Source organism: Amia ocellicauda, chromosome 4, assembly GCF_036373705.1.
Source record: "Amia ocellicauda isolate fAmiCal2 chromosome 4, fAmiCal2.hap1, whole genome shotgun sequence".
Lineage (NCBI taxonomy): Eukaryota > Metazoa > Chordata > Actinopteri > Amiiformes > Amiidae > Amia > Amia ocellicauda.
The window spans coordinates 55,096,415-55,110,797 of NC_089853.1; the positions used below are offsets into that span (position 1 = coordinate 55,096,415).

Here is a 14,383-nt window from a genome sequence, read left to right on the forward strand (position 1 = left end):
TTCAAACCCTGGGTGGGGCAGTGCTGTTGTACCCTTGAGCAAAGTACTTCACTTAGATTGCTCCAGTAAAATACCCAGCTGTATAAATGGGTACAAATGTAAGTCGCCCTGCTAAATGACAAATAATTTAATGTAATGTAATGTGTTTAATAACACAATACTCCCAACATCTATCTTGTTACGCTTCAGGTTCCTCCTGACTGAGTTAGTGTAGCCTGGCTTCAGGAGGAGGTCTTTCTAATGGCCTGACTGACAGTAGACACAGACACAGTTCATGGGGAGCCGGTTTGCCTCACGCTGTCCCTTTCTCTCCACAGGCTCTTCAGGTTATGTTTACCACCCACTGATGGAGTTCCATGAAGATTTTAGTATTATTTTGGTTTTAGTGAAATCATAACTGATAAAGGTTTTATTATTTTATTTTATTTTACTTTTTTTAGGGGGGGATGGGGGAGTTGCATTCTGTTTCGTACTGGCTCAATAAACCTTTTCACAACAAATACTGACATTTGAAAAGAGAAATGCATTATCGTGTGGACGCACCTTCAAATGCAAGAAAGCTGAGCAGACAACGGGGCAACAATGCCACCATTCCAGCTGGACTGCTCACTTTTCTAAAGCCACACGGCTCTTGGGTCTGCTTCCCGCAGTTGGCCGCCTCAGAGCATTTGGAGGATTTCGAGAGGATCAAGAGCAGAAACATTACCAGCTGGAGGAAGATATTCCGTAGTGTCTTTGGAAACCTCAGAGGGCCTTATTTATGATGGAGCATCTTTAGCTGGATTAGAAAACAACCCCTTTTCTGGTTAGTCTTGGTACTCGCTTGCCTGGATGCTTCCGCCCAGCCAAACCCATCTACGTTATTTATTGCATGCTGGTGACTGAACACCAGGTAGTAAATAAAGCAATCCACTGATCGCCCGGCCTGCCACGGTTAGGATCTACACTGCCTTGAAGGAGCTCCTCAGCCCCCAGTCGGGGACATGCAGTGAAAATGCCTGGCATGTCTACAACTTCATTTATTGAATGCGTTAGAAGTTTATAGGGTGAATTTTATTCCCATACTGATCAGGAAATGAAACTTAACAAAAGAAAAGAAAAAGTTAAACATTCTTATATTTATGTACAGTAATCACAATCGTTTTCCCATTCTTTTATTTTAATTTTTAATTCTTTTTTAAAGTGATCAGCTATATGATAATATATATATGGTAATGTTGGAAAAGACAGCTGCAGGTAATTCAATAATAATCAAAGGTATTTTAATGACTATAAAAAGCTGTTCAAACCTTTCTTTCTAGTTGCTTTTCTTTATTTTTCTAGAAATAAGGCCAGTCTGTACCAATGTAAATAGTGATACAAGAGCTTCTGTGGCACTGGTGCACTCTAAATATCTTGTTAGTTCTTATTTTTTTTAATTGTAAGTAAATATAATTTAATTTTCTTTTCTTTTACTTGAATTATATCATGTTATAACACGCTGAACATGCATAACAATATAACAACGATTCTCGGATCTGTTGAAGTGTTCATATAATGTTCTTCACAGGAAACAAACTGAAGTGAACAAAGGGAGATATGAAGTATACAATGTGTAACGTGTCCAAGGTTGTTTTAATGATCGTATGTTTTTGTACATATTTATAACGAGATTTTATTTGTGTTAAGAGGACAAATCTATATAGTAAGTTTATGCTCTTAAAGCAGGGAAACAGTGCATTGTTCTAATTTAAGAAAGCATTAAAGTTTAGGGAAAAAAACAAGTTGTTAAACTTATTATTATTTTTTTAATAATATTGTACCTTTGATTTGTATAAATCGTAAGACAGCCTTCTTAGTTTTAGGTCATTTTGGTGCATTAACAAAAAAAGTTTTATCATAAAGAAATTTCAGAACTTGTGCCTTTTAATTAATAAAAGGCTTTTAAGTAATTGGTTAAGATGTAATTGTTGCTGAATACTGCCTTACAAGGGCTTTTTTTCTTTCATTTTTTCTTTTTCATTTTTTTTGTTGGTTTGTTGTTTGGATTATACACGTTTACAGTATATTGTATGTTTCTAAACATCACTGTAGGATGACATCTATTCAATCTTCATTCCTCGCAGTCACGTGTGGTTTTGGTGGTTTGGGCATCTCTGCAAACATTGTTCCATTGCTGTTTTTGAAGCTATTAAAACACTGCAGTTAATGGGACCAAGTCAGCTAAAATTATGAAAGATTTACGATCAGGAGCATTATGCTCCTGATCGTAAATCTTTCTGGCAACTCTTATCAAAACCTGACAGGAAAGAAGACCCCAATGTGCCTGTTAATAACCTGGTCCTCTTGGAAAAGTTTGAGACCTGTCCATTTTTGATACTAAACCTTAATGTTGTTGCCGTGTGAAATATTACAGTGGGATTCTGTGATTGCAGAGTTTTTTGTCTATAGCGGCCTGTAAGGATTGTCTGAGGATTGACTGAGGACTGTAATCCGTTTAGCATAAGTGGTATTGCTCTCCTTAGCTGATTGGCTCTTTCCACACGATCTCCACAAGTATTTAGAATACAGCACGATTCCTGACCTGTGTAACCTGTGTATTTTACCTTAGTAGGGTCTTCAATATTCATATTCAGAAGGTCAAAGTGCAATCCAGACACATTAAGTTATTTCTTGGCAAGATGTACTTACTGGTTGGCAGTGAACATAATTGTCACTGCGTTTCTTCTCATACTCATCTCAGGACATTACTGTAAGTTACTGTAAGTGGAGCACAATAAAATAGGGAAGTTAAAATATTTACATATATTTAAAGTCATTAAGTGGAGGGCGCAATTTAATTTAAGTGCCATTATTTATTTATTTTAATTGTATGAGAAGATCTGCAGTTCCCACAGAGTTCCATTTTAAGAATGGTGCTTCGTTGAACTTTCCCCTGTTGAACTGAAACCCAACAAAACGAAACAGAAAAGTGCCAGTTGGTGATGTCATGCTCTGCTTTGTGGATTTTTTTTTATTTTTTTTTATTTTTTGAAGAATCATTCTGGTATGAGTAGCTCTTGTTCTTCCTACACCATTCCAAACCTAACTTAATTACTCCCCAGTTTTCATAATGTAAAGATCATGATTAAGATGATTATGATTCTGAGAGACTAGTGGCCTTCATCTGACAGTGGTTGATTTTAGTATTTAATGATTTGCAATTGACAATCTACAGTTTACTGGTTGGCCATCCCAGTGTAGTAGATGTCGGCTGCTTATTTAATTTAGTTTTATTTAATTTTGTGTTCTGCCTTGTTATCATGAAGACACCAGAAGTTAAGTGTTTCCTCTGTGTCAATCATGCAGATATCTGTAGTATTATGGAGAGAGTGTGTCTGTATTTCAATCTGGGGAAGAAATGACTGTCAAGTAGCAAGTTCATATGAAGAGGACTCTTGCTTGCATCATGCTGTTTGAGTCTGCAATGAAGGAAAATCAATTCCACATACAGTGATCCTGTATTTAAAACAAGAATAGACATGTATTAACAGGCTTTAGCCATTGTTTGTCTGCATATGATACTAAATTTTCCAGTGGAATACTGTGCTTGTATATTAACAGAAAACATTGTTCTAACAACAGGAATCATTGTAAAGGCAAATTACAGCTGAACTACTTTCACTGCTCCTGCTAACTCAAATTGGCAGAACTAGCCTGCAATGTTATTTTAGGTGGTGATGGAATTAAAGGATCTCATAGGCTGTTACACTCTGCTATTGTAATTGGGTTAAACGAGGAAATTGATGCACAACACTGCTTTATAAAACTCTTTGGCTAACACTGTGACCGAGGACTGACAACAAGGGGGTGGGGGGAAGCTGAAAATGTCCAAGATTTGTACTGCAGGAAGGAAATAGAATTGTGTAGAATTAATGGAGATGTACGTTTAGCTGTTACAGTACATATCATTTGTCATTTTTGGGTTTTGTTTTTAATTATTTTCGGGTTTCTACTGATGAATACTATTTTTTTTTCTTACTAATATAATAAGGGTTCCATTGTTCATACAAATTAATTTGATCTTTTTAATGCATACTTGTATTTCAGAGTTTCAACTGTGTGTCCAATGTTTGAAGTACTTGGCATCTGTCTTTCAGTTACTGAGGAAATAAAAGCTGTATTAATTCAGTGCATTCCTGATTACGATACCCCTCCTTCAAGGTCAGACTTAATGTCAAGAGTTTTTATATTCAGGACATTTCATATTCAATAAACTGTATAAAGAGATGGGCAGTGTTACTGGAATTACAAAATAAAACTTGCAGTTTGGTTGTGTGACAATAACCAAGTGGTCGCTCACATTGAGAGTTTATAGGATGTGCTTTGATTAAAGGACATGTCCAGTACTTAAAACTTTTTTATTATTATTATTATTATTTTCCTCTAATTATGCATTATTGTACATACATTGTTTCATGTTTGTAGTTGTGTGTGGTCTATAAAAAATAAATATTGTACAGAAAGAGTTTTAAAAAAATGTTCTAGGTATTGTTGCGAATTTAACCTTTTATTTGCTAGCTAATAAAATTTTATTTACAGAAAATGTCTACAGTCTGGGTCACTTGAATCAAATTGAAGACTTACATTGTCTAACATATGATGGACCAGATTAAATAAAAACATGCCGATCTGCACATTACAAACCCAGTCATTCAGTCTGATGGGCATAAATACAAATTACAAATCACAACTTTGATGGAAGATGAACACCTATGTGGGCCAACAATTGTTTTAGGTTTTGAAGTGTGTAAAGAACAGTTAATAATAATAATAAATTGCAAGGGAACCGCTCAAACCACTGAAACGGGTAGCTCTTATATCTTCCTTCTTTAATTGACTTGAGCCTGTGTCATCAAAGTGACTCACTTCTACTGGTACTCAAATGTTTTTTAATTATAAATCGGATGACCAAGGGTTAGGCATTTGTAAATCAATAAGTGAAACTTGAATTCTCTTCCAAACTGTCCTTTTTTTTTTTTTTTTTGGTCTCCCTAAATGCAAAATTTTACATATCACTGACCAAATGCTACATTACTGCATTTAAGAGCATTTTGTCACAGCACTGATATGCTACACAATCTTCTGTAATGGGGAAACAGTCTAAGCATAAAGGGCAACATCGTAACTTGCACATAAAGTACAACTGGATAAGCAAAAAGTGGAGGAAAGAAATTTAAAATGTGAATCCTTGAATTGTCTCAATTTCCACTGACCAGGAGTGGATGATTTTGAAATCCTGAGTGGCTGGGGCCATTGCTAGTTGAATTGTGACAGCCTCTTTTTAATGAATGGTCACAAAGCTGGACGATTGCATTATTACCTGCTGTTGTAATCCTGGAGGAACCAGCCACAGTTTCCATGGTTACCATTACTATCCATTTTTGTATCCAAAGTATGATTCACTTCTATGTGCAGAAGGTTTCCTTTTTTAATATTGTTGGCTTATCTGTAATTTCACAGACTCCTTTATCCAAGGTGACTTGCATGTTGTTGTTTTCCTCCAGAAGCATACAATTTACTACATCTGCACAATATTAAAAGGGTTTACATCACTACAACAAATGCACTTAGCATTTATAAAGCTGTTGGCTATCATTGCAATGCACAGACACTGTTTTCTACCATGCAGGGAGGTATTATGCTAAATACAACAGTACATGTTACCAACTGTGTTGGAGTGTTTTAAGCATTTCTTTTCACAATATGACTGGTATTCACTGGAATTGTGTTAAAGAGTTAAAAAGTTAAAGCTTTCAAATTTGATTCCCCCAGATTCTGGAAACGGGTTTCAGATTGCATTGAAACAAGCCGTCTCTGAATAGCAGCTATTTTGACAAGGTGGAAGGATTCTTCACAACAACCATGACCATCAGTGTAATGGCAGATGGCAGGTTGGCCACAGGGTGGCTTCATTAGGGGCCGGACGCATGGCCTCCTGGCTCTCGCTCTGGACGTTGCTGAAGAAACCTGTGGTTGTCATGGAACCGAAACACTGGTGAGACACTTCCCAGCCTGAGACACTGATTTCAATAGAGTCACCGAAAGTTTTATAATCTCTACCAGAAACAAGATGTATTGCAGTGTCCGTGCAGGGCCTGTCCCCTGTAACAAATGAAACATTTTATACAACCTGTGTATCTATAAATGCAGCACTGAAACTGTTTAAGTTTGATCATTTATTACATGTTCTCTGGCCTCTGCCCTGTGGTTTATTGATTTTATTGTATTTTATTGCTTATTAAGATCAATTTGCTTTTTGTTTCCTCCATCCACCCAATGCAGAGCCTTTGGGTTTCCCTGACATTCACCTCATGTGAAGTTAATTTGCTAAATGGGAACTTATTAGAATACTTTGACAACACTGCTTTCAGTGTTCCCCAAGGGATTGTTATCGGTTTATTTCCTCCCTAATTTGCTACTGTGCCAAAATTACTTGTGCTGAATAATTTATATAGTAGGCACAGAAATTTCAAACAACATCTTGTTATTAGGGAACACTACAGAGCATTGGCATCATACATGCAGGGTTAATTGATTTTGACTATGAGATTGATAACGTTGATCTGGAATGGTGACTTGCTAGACATTAAACCCTGATTGTGACTTTTTTCTATTCCAAATGAGTTAGTTACTCCAGTGCTCCCTGAGATTATTAATCAGTGTTGCATGAACCACAACATCTTGACCTCGACTTCTGAGGCCAATTCCATGGTGGCTTGCTCATAGTATAGCTCAAAACACATATCATTTATAAACATGGATTTATTTAACCATAGTGTCCACTACATGTTCCTGATGTAATATATTCTAAGGCACAGTCTATTTCTCTCCATGGGAGCCGGTGTCTCCTAACAGCCTGAAGTTTAACCATTCATGTCCATTCGTGGTCTGAATTCATCCAGACAGACCAGTAAAGGGCATTCTTGTGTTCACCTCATGACCGTAGTCCTGGGCACAGCAGAGGGGCCCATGGTAAAGCATGGGCTCATGTGGAGCTCATGGTACAGAGTTGTTTCAATATGATTGGTTAAGAGGAACACTAAAAAGTTGCATACCAAACAAAAGAAGAAGGCAAAGAAGGAGTGTGGCGTAGTGGCCAGGGCTCTGGACTCTGCAGTGGAGGGTTGTGGGTTCAATCCCAGGTGAGGATACAGCTGTTGTACCCTTGAGTAAGGTCCTTTATCTAGATTAAGTAGCAAGGAAGGAGGAAGAAGAGAGATGACACACCAGACTTGACTATAGCTGCTGTGTGTGAGGAGGAAAGGGGTATTTTCCATGCCTTTCTGTAACTCAACAGAAGCATAATATTACTTGTTTTAGAAATATAATCTAATTATATTAGTTTTACATTACTTCTGCCACAAACAATTATTGCACACCTGTGATTAGACTTTCCCTTAGAAAATAATCTTATTGAGGTATTAATATGAGTTTGTTAAACTGTTATCCAGATTGGCTGGAAATCAGACATAGAATAAATCATTTTACACTAAGCTTGTTAAAACAGGCCAATCAAGATTGTGAGATGATTGGGTGGGAATCTATCTTCTAAAGTCAGACAAAAGTGTTCAAAAGTATATGGAATGACCTTGAAAGCAACATCAGTGATCCAGATTATACTGCTGTTTTTTTAATCACATCGCAAAACATCCTTCCACAGACTGACTTCCAAAAGCTTAAAAAAGTGAGATATCCATCTTTAGTTATTGGTGCTATGTAAACTAAACCTTTCAAGGTCTTTCACCACTTTCACCACTTTGCTTTTGAGTCAGGAGCTAACCAATAAAATACCAATACAGTTGTTTATGTTTCCTCATCTAGTGAGACTCAAATGGCACACAAAGAATATAATAATGCTTGATATGTTCCCAGGCACTTTAGAATGTTGAAGTGATACTTGCATGTGGTTTGTGTGTATAATTAATGAATTCATCATTTTGTTTGTTGTTGTTTTTTGCTAAAAATACCTTTTCATTGTGGTGAATGCTTTAAAACTAGAAACCAATGAAGCTCTCTTAGGGGAAGCAGATTTTGCTTGGTTCGTTTGGTAGGGCAATCTCCCTGCTACTAATCACCCTGCCCCAGCCTGGAGGGATGGGAGGTGGAATTGCATCAGCTATGCTCTCGTGGGCACTGCCATGCTCTCTGGTCTTTTGATTTAAAAGTCAGCATGGGCTCTTCAGTCTTCATTGAAGTCATGTATCAAGAACCAGTAGGGGTTTCAAATGAAATTATCAGATAATGGACAAGGAGCCCTTACACCTTCCAGAGTTTCATTCTTTTTCTATCGTTTTGAGTCTAAACAGGTGACTGACAATGGAGGTGAAATGAGGCACAAATATGATGGTTGCAGCCACTGATAGCACAGTCTGAATTGACGTTTTCAAACGTTGTTGACAAGAACACCTTCTGCCAAATGAAGTAATGCAGATGTATAAAGAGAGTAAGACATAGACAAAGATACACATTGTCTGTTGCCCTGTATCTCTCCTGCCCTATAAATATATACTACATACTAAATGAGAGCTGCTCAAAGTGTATGTCATTGGGTTAAGTTTCAATTTTGGTTTCCATGAGCTCCAACAATCCTCCTGATAGATGGCTGGAGGAACTACCACAGTTGACATCTATGGATTTCTCCTAATTCACAGTGACAGTTCATCTCAGAGATGTTTTATAGGGTAGAAAGTGGAAACTGAGCCCACAACATGTTGAGTTTTTTTCCAGAATATCACAATATTGACTTTAGTTTTTAAAATCAAGATGAATCCAAATACATATTTTTGGTTTATAGATAGGAAGGGAAGAATAACTTAAATACAATTATTTAAATGTTAAACATATTCATTATGAATGCTGTAGAAGTCTTCTCAGTTCGTGACATACAAGCAGTTCATTGTAAACGTATATACAATAAGATGAATGAATCAATCAATCATGTGAGGTCTTGAACATGATCAAATAAATGACAGTGGTTTAAAAATGTAGATGTTTTAAATAAATAAACGAATCAACGATTAATAAATAAATGCATTTTTTTTTTTTTTTTTTTGGTTGTCAGGTGGCCGGAAGGAGCGGAGGTAAAAGACTGTACCCATTGCAGATTCTTGTGTGCATTTCCATTGGCTTTCGAGAAGCAGCAGGGAGACTGCACTCCACCTCGCACAAAGGGGCTTTACACAACCTACACGCCCAGCCCGGCGATGCTCCTGCCCGGTGAAGGGTCCAAACATCCCCGACTCGCTCCCCATGACAGTAGACTATAAGCATGGTGCAAAAATCCCGTAACGGCGGTGTTTACCCCGGTCCCGCCGGGGAGAAAAAGCTCAAAGTCGGCTTTGTGGGGCTGGATGCTGGAGCCCCCGACACCAGCAGAGATGGGGCGCTGCTCATAGCTGGATCCGACGCCACCAAGCGAGGCAGCATCTTAAGTAAGCCGAGGACCAGCGTCTCAGGCACGGGGAAACCACCCAAGAGAAACGCCTTCTATCGAAAATTGCAGAATTTCCTCTACAATGTCTTGGAAAGACCAAGGGGATGGGCGTTTATATATCACGCTTATGTGTAAGTAACCAAATGCTTCTGCTGTTCTTTACTCCTATGGGATTTACTGGTGTGAATTGGTTGGAAATGTTGCAATGAAGAGCCAGTCCACTTGCTGTAGAAAACCCAAATAAAATGATTGTGTAAGCAGGCATTACAAATTTATGACTTACACTGCGCATTGAAAACCATTAATGTCTGTGCTTTCGCGTTTTTGTTTCTTGATCTATTTCTTCCAAGAAAGTGTGAGATATAAAAGCAGCGTCATATTTAGGAGACTTTTAAAGATATAATTTTGTATCTATGTATCGTATCTTCGTGCTTTGGCGGCGTGCTTTGTGACTGCAAGGATAGTAATTATTGGGGATGTGATGTTTAATGTCTGCTAGACCTGTTTTTTCTAGAACATGTATTTATTCAACCCCTTGATGAGAACCATATTCAAGTTTAAATTAGAGCACTACCATCCTTACAATGTTACATTAGAGGCTTTTTAACTATATACTTTTTTTTTAATGACGTAGAAGTGTAAATATTATAATTCGAGATTATTGTGAAATACTGCTTTTCCACACATTTGATAGTGTGTTTATTTGAATAGGCAACAACAGTAAATATAATTAACATGCCATCCGACCATCTGCCCTATACCATTACAATTACATTCCAACAGGGAATCCGGGACCTTCTAATTAGTATAGATTATTTCCTTAAGTAGTTTCTCAGTACCTCTGATGAGGGTTGATACATTAATATATTCCATTTTAAAACATCTCGTCTTTATTAGTTTTTGTTCTATCAATAACTTGCATTTATGATACATGCACACAACAAAACACAGTATTATTCGCAGTCAATTGAATACAAAATACTCTGACTAAGCTAATTGAGCATGCGACTGCCAGCCTGAGGCCTCTCTCTCTTTCAGAAGGTGCAGCTGCTGGACAGCTCCTGTAATGCTATTTTACGCACACACGTCCGGGTTTGCTTGCTTTACTTTCTTTGTTTAAGCCGTTTTTGAGATATATAATGCTTCTTGAAATGCAACATGTGTGTGTTTCTGTAGGGTGTCTATGGTGAATCAAATCTGTCGTCCGCTCACCTGTGTCCCGTTAAACACGTCACAGCTGAAATATTTTATTAGGAGTCTCGCCCGCCGTGCCTTTTAAGGCGTGCATCCACCTGATTGTCATTTCCAAATGTATGTTCAAAACGAAACGATTGATTTACGGGTAATCACTGGGTTTTGTTTATTTGTTTTTTGACGTGTTATTATCCAGGGCCACTTACACTTTACAATGAACAATTTAAGCATTACATATGTGCGTTAGTACAATAAATACAACATTACAATTATTAAACACCCTAGTTCAAGTACAGACAATAAGTCCTTAGTATGTGCTAAAGGCACGGGGTCTAGGAGGAATCGCCGTATAACCATAGAAGATCCAACAGTACATAAGCAGGAGCATAGTTTTATAAAGTGCACCGTTACAACAACTCAGGAGAATAATAGTTTACGTATGTAAGCTTGGATAGCAGTTGTGTGTGTGTGTATACTTATATATGGTGAATACATTGTATAATAACTGAAATCCAGAAAATGTCAATGAGAAGTACAGTATCCTTCAACAGCGAACATATTGTACAACCAAAATGATCATATAATTGTTATCAATTGTAATACACTCTAAGAAGTAAAGGTTCTAATAAGGACCTTTTAGGGTTCCTGTGGTTGGATGGACCCTTAAAGGTTTTTATTAGAACCTTTCACCTTGCAAACAAGGATCCTTAAAGAACCTTAAATGTATCTTATATCAACGGCGATCATGATGAAAAGGGGTTCTTAAATGATCCCTTGTGTTTACGACGGACCTTGCGGTTCTTAAACGAACTCTTTAATTAAAATAAACTCACGAAGAACTAAAAGGTTCTAAATAGAACCTATTAAGAACCTTAACTTTTTAGAGTGTAGTAGTTAGTGGGTGGGGTCCATTAGTGATAACAACTATCAGTATTTAGTGATATTTTCTAGTTCTATACCTCATCAAATTGTAATATGAAACCGGTCAATAGAACAATTGAAGAAGGTATGTTCATTTACTTTATTAGATCATGTTCAGCATTTTTAAAAGGGGACATCATTGGTTTGGCATTTGTCATTCCATTAGATGTAGTAGGTGTTCACTTCCCCTCCCCTGTTGGATGGGTCAGTCCTGTTAAGGACTGTCTGTTCTCGTTAGACACCTACCTTGTCCACAAGACAAACCCTTCAAGAACTAGTTTGTACAAATGATCAAATCCTGTCTAGCCTGTGTCTATCCAGTGAAGGAGTGTTCTGCATCACTTGATTACTGGTTCAGTGAAACTGTGCTCTTTATTCTTTATTGCAGCTTCAGTGAACTGCTTTGGCTATGCTGGCATATTCAATAGAAACATTAGCTTGTAAGTGAAAAGGACAAGTCTCACCCCCACCCCTTTCCTCAAGGTGCACATACACCCTCAATGGTTCCATCCAATATATTTGAAGTTTTACTCTTCCGCCCCAGTTCTCAATGAACATGTGGTTTTAAGCAGTTTCCTCAGATTGTCAAGAATCAATAGTCTCCCCCATGACCTCAGCTCTGTCAATGGATATGTGCAGTGGATGTCATGACTTATTCCATCTTCCTGCTCAAGGTCTCTCTCGCTCTCTCTCCTTGAGGCTGATGGATTCTCTCGGTAACTCACAGGGAGGGAAATTATCGCAAGCAAACATACATTGGCTTTGTGGCTGGTTTTCATTGAGTGCATTGCAATCTTTAAATATTTCCATTCACACATTCTCCCTCACTTCTGTAACATTACATTTCATTGTTTGTGTATTTTATGAGTATTATGTGGCTTATGCTAGCTGTGCATTTGCCTAGGTTTCTGAGGGGCTCCATTAGAGCTCTGTAATGGTAAACTTTTTCTGACACTACTACATTGTACTGCAAGTGACACTAGCAGATGCAAATGCTATCCAACTCTCCAAGGGGTCCTATTTAACAAAACAAAACAATAAAAAAGGTTCTGATAAAGCTTATGAGAAGTGCTGAAATGATAAAGAAAATGAACTGCCAGCCTAGATATTTTCCTCTATCAAGACACTTGAATAATGAGATCAAAATAAAGAACATATAGTTACCAGCACAAAAAGTATTAGTCATCGTTTAAAATGAACTGTAAGCAATATTTCAATTCAGTTACCTGTTGTTTTGTTTATTCTAACCAGCTTATGGTAAAGGGCATAATATATCATCCTGATGTGTATAGAATGAATGCATGCATTCTGTGAGATCACAATCGGTGGTTGAGTGGTTTAAATTTACTAAAGAAAATGACCACTTCTGTTAAAGATGTGGTTCACAGTAACTCTCTCAGGCTTTTTCCATAATCATATGTACTAAAACATTTAACCTTTGCAATAATGGACACTGGTTCTTACTGAATTGATGTATGAATGCTACAGGAATAACACCAGAATGCCTTATGCGCTTCGCCTCAGTTCTGCTGTTAATCATATGTATAACAAGGTAAGGTTTCGAGTTAGGGATAGGGTTACAGACTAGGTTTGGGCTCACGGTTTATTCATGTAATCAACATCCGTACTTGGTGGAAGTGCATGAGCATTCAAGTGTTATTCATGCAGCATTCAAGCATTGTCATTACAAATTGGTGCTGATTATTGTAAATCATACAACTAAAACAATAATACCATATATTCCTGTCTTGTGAAAAAAGTATGTTTGAATACTTAGTGTCTATCAGTAATGATCTAGTCTTGTTACAGCTGGGTAACCAATGAAAGTTAACAGGTTCTCATTTAGGGGACGTGTATTGTTAGATTTGTGGTTTGTTTAAATAATAATGTCAGAATGAAAAAAGCAGTTCATTAGACTCTCTAGATCTCTAGTCCCCACAATCCCATAAGAGATGGCACACTTAATAAGCCATTACTCATCAGCTGTGTTGAGGAGTAGTTTGACTCTCTGGGACTTGAGGTGGCTTAAGCACTCTCTCTCTGTTCTGAACACTTGGGTTTCCATTATGTTATGTTGGAGGCTCTTAATTGTTAGGCAGACTAAGTAGGAATTAAGATGGGGGGGAAGCCTGGGGTATTTTTGCTGAGACACGCAAATGTTGCAATCAATGCATCTGCAGACAAAATCAGAGGCCATTGCTGGCAGATTCCTGAGTGGCATTGCAGTATGTATTTTCCACGGTTTTAATTTCAGCCTATTGATTTTTCATTATAATATTATACCCCTCATGCTCTAATGATTTTACCTTCTGTCCATTGCTTGTTGAGGAGAGTCACCCATTTTTCTTTCTGTAGACTGGTTTGTTCCATGCTCATTCTTAGATTTTAAACCACCTTTGCAATTATCCTACCCTGCTAGTTTTCCTGCTTATTTCAACCCCCCAAAATGAGTTATTTTTGCAGACCTGTCGGGAATACTCTTCCTTTCAAGCATGTCCCTCTATCTGCCAGTGTGCTATTGAAGCAGCTGTTTGTATACTGAAACACTGCAATTTTTTGTTTTGTTTGTTTTGATTAGTGCTCAGCTATAGTGTAAGTGGCTTTTTGCTGTCTAAACTAGCAAGGGCTTTGGGCAGTGTGGGGAATATGTCCACTACTTTGAGCTCTAAATTGAACCAGGAAGCCAAGTGACATCTAGCACGGCTGGCGTTCTTTTGTCGCAGTGTGTGCAAGTCTCATTTAGTTCTTGTTAAACTTGATCGGAGAGTCTATTTAGGTAATGCTGATTGATAACCAAATATCAGGATGGGTTTT

At 37.6% G+C, this 14,383-nt stretch overlaps 2 protein-coding genes across 2 annotated transcripts in view; both read left to right on the forward strand.

The window, feature by feature from the left end:
- Window positions 1-4,154, forward strand: part of prex1 (phosphatidylinositol-3,4,5-trisphosphate-dependent Rac exchange factor 1) — a 122,222-nt gene extending 118,068 nt beyond the window's left edge. The window contains exon 40 of the mRNA XM_066702811.1: window positions 318-4,154. Within this exon, the coding sequence (XP_066558908.1) occupies window positions 318-360 (43 nt within the window). The 3' untranslated portion in view covers window positions 361-4,154. The remainder of the gene's footprint in view (window positions 1-317) is intronic.
- A 4,972-nt stretch (window positions 4,155-9,126) lies between these two features.
- The window catches only part of kcnq2b (potassium voltage-gated channel, KQT-like subfamily, member 2b), a 61,226-nt gene continuing 55,969 nt past the window's right edge, over window positions 9,127-14,383 (forward strand). The window contains exon 1 of the mRNA XM_066702812.1: window positions 9,127-9,585. Within this exon, the coding sequence (XP_066558909.1) occupies window positions 9,290-9,585 (296 nt within the window). The 5' untranslated portion in view covers window positions 9,127-9,289. The remainder of the gene's footprint in view (window positions 9,586-14,383) is intronic.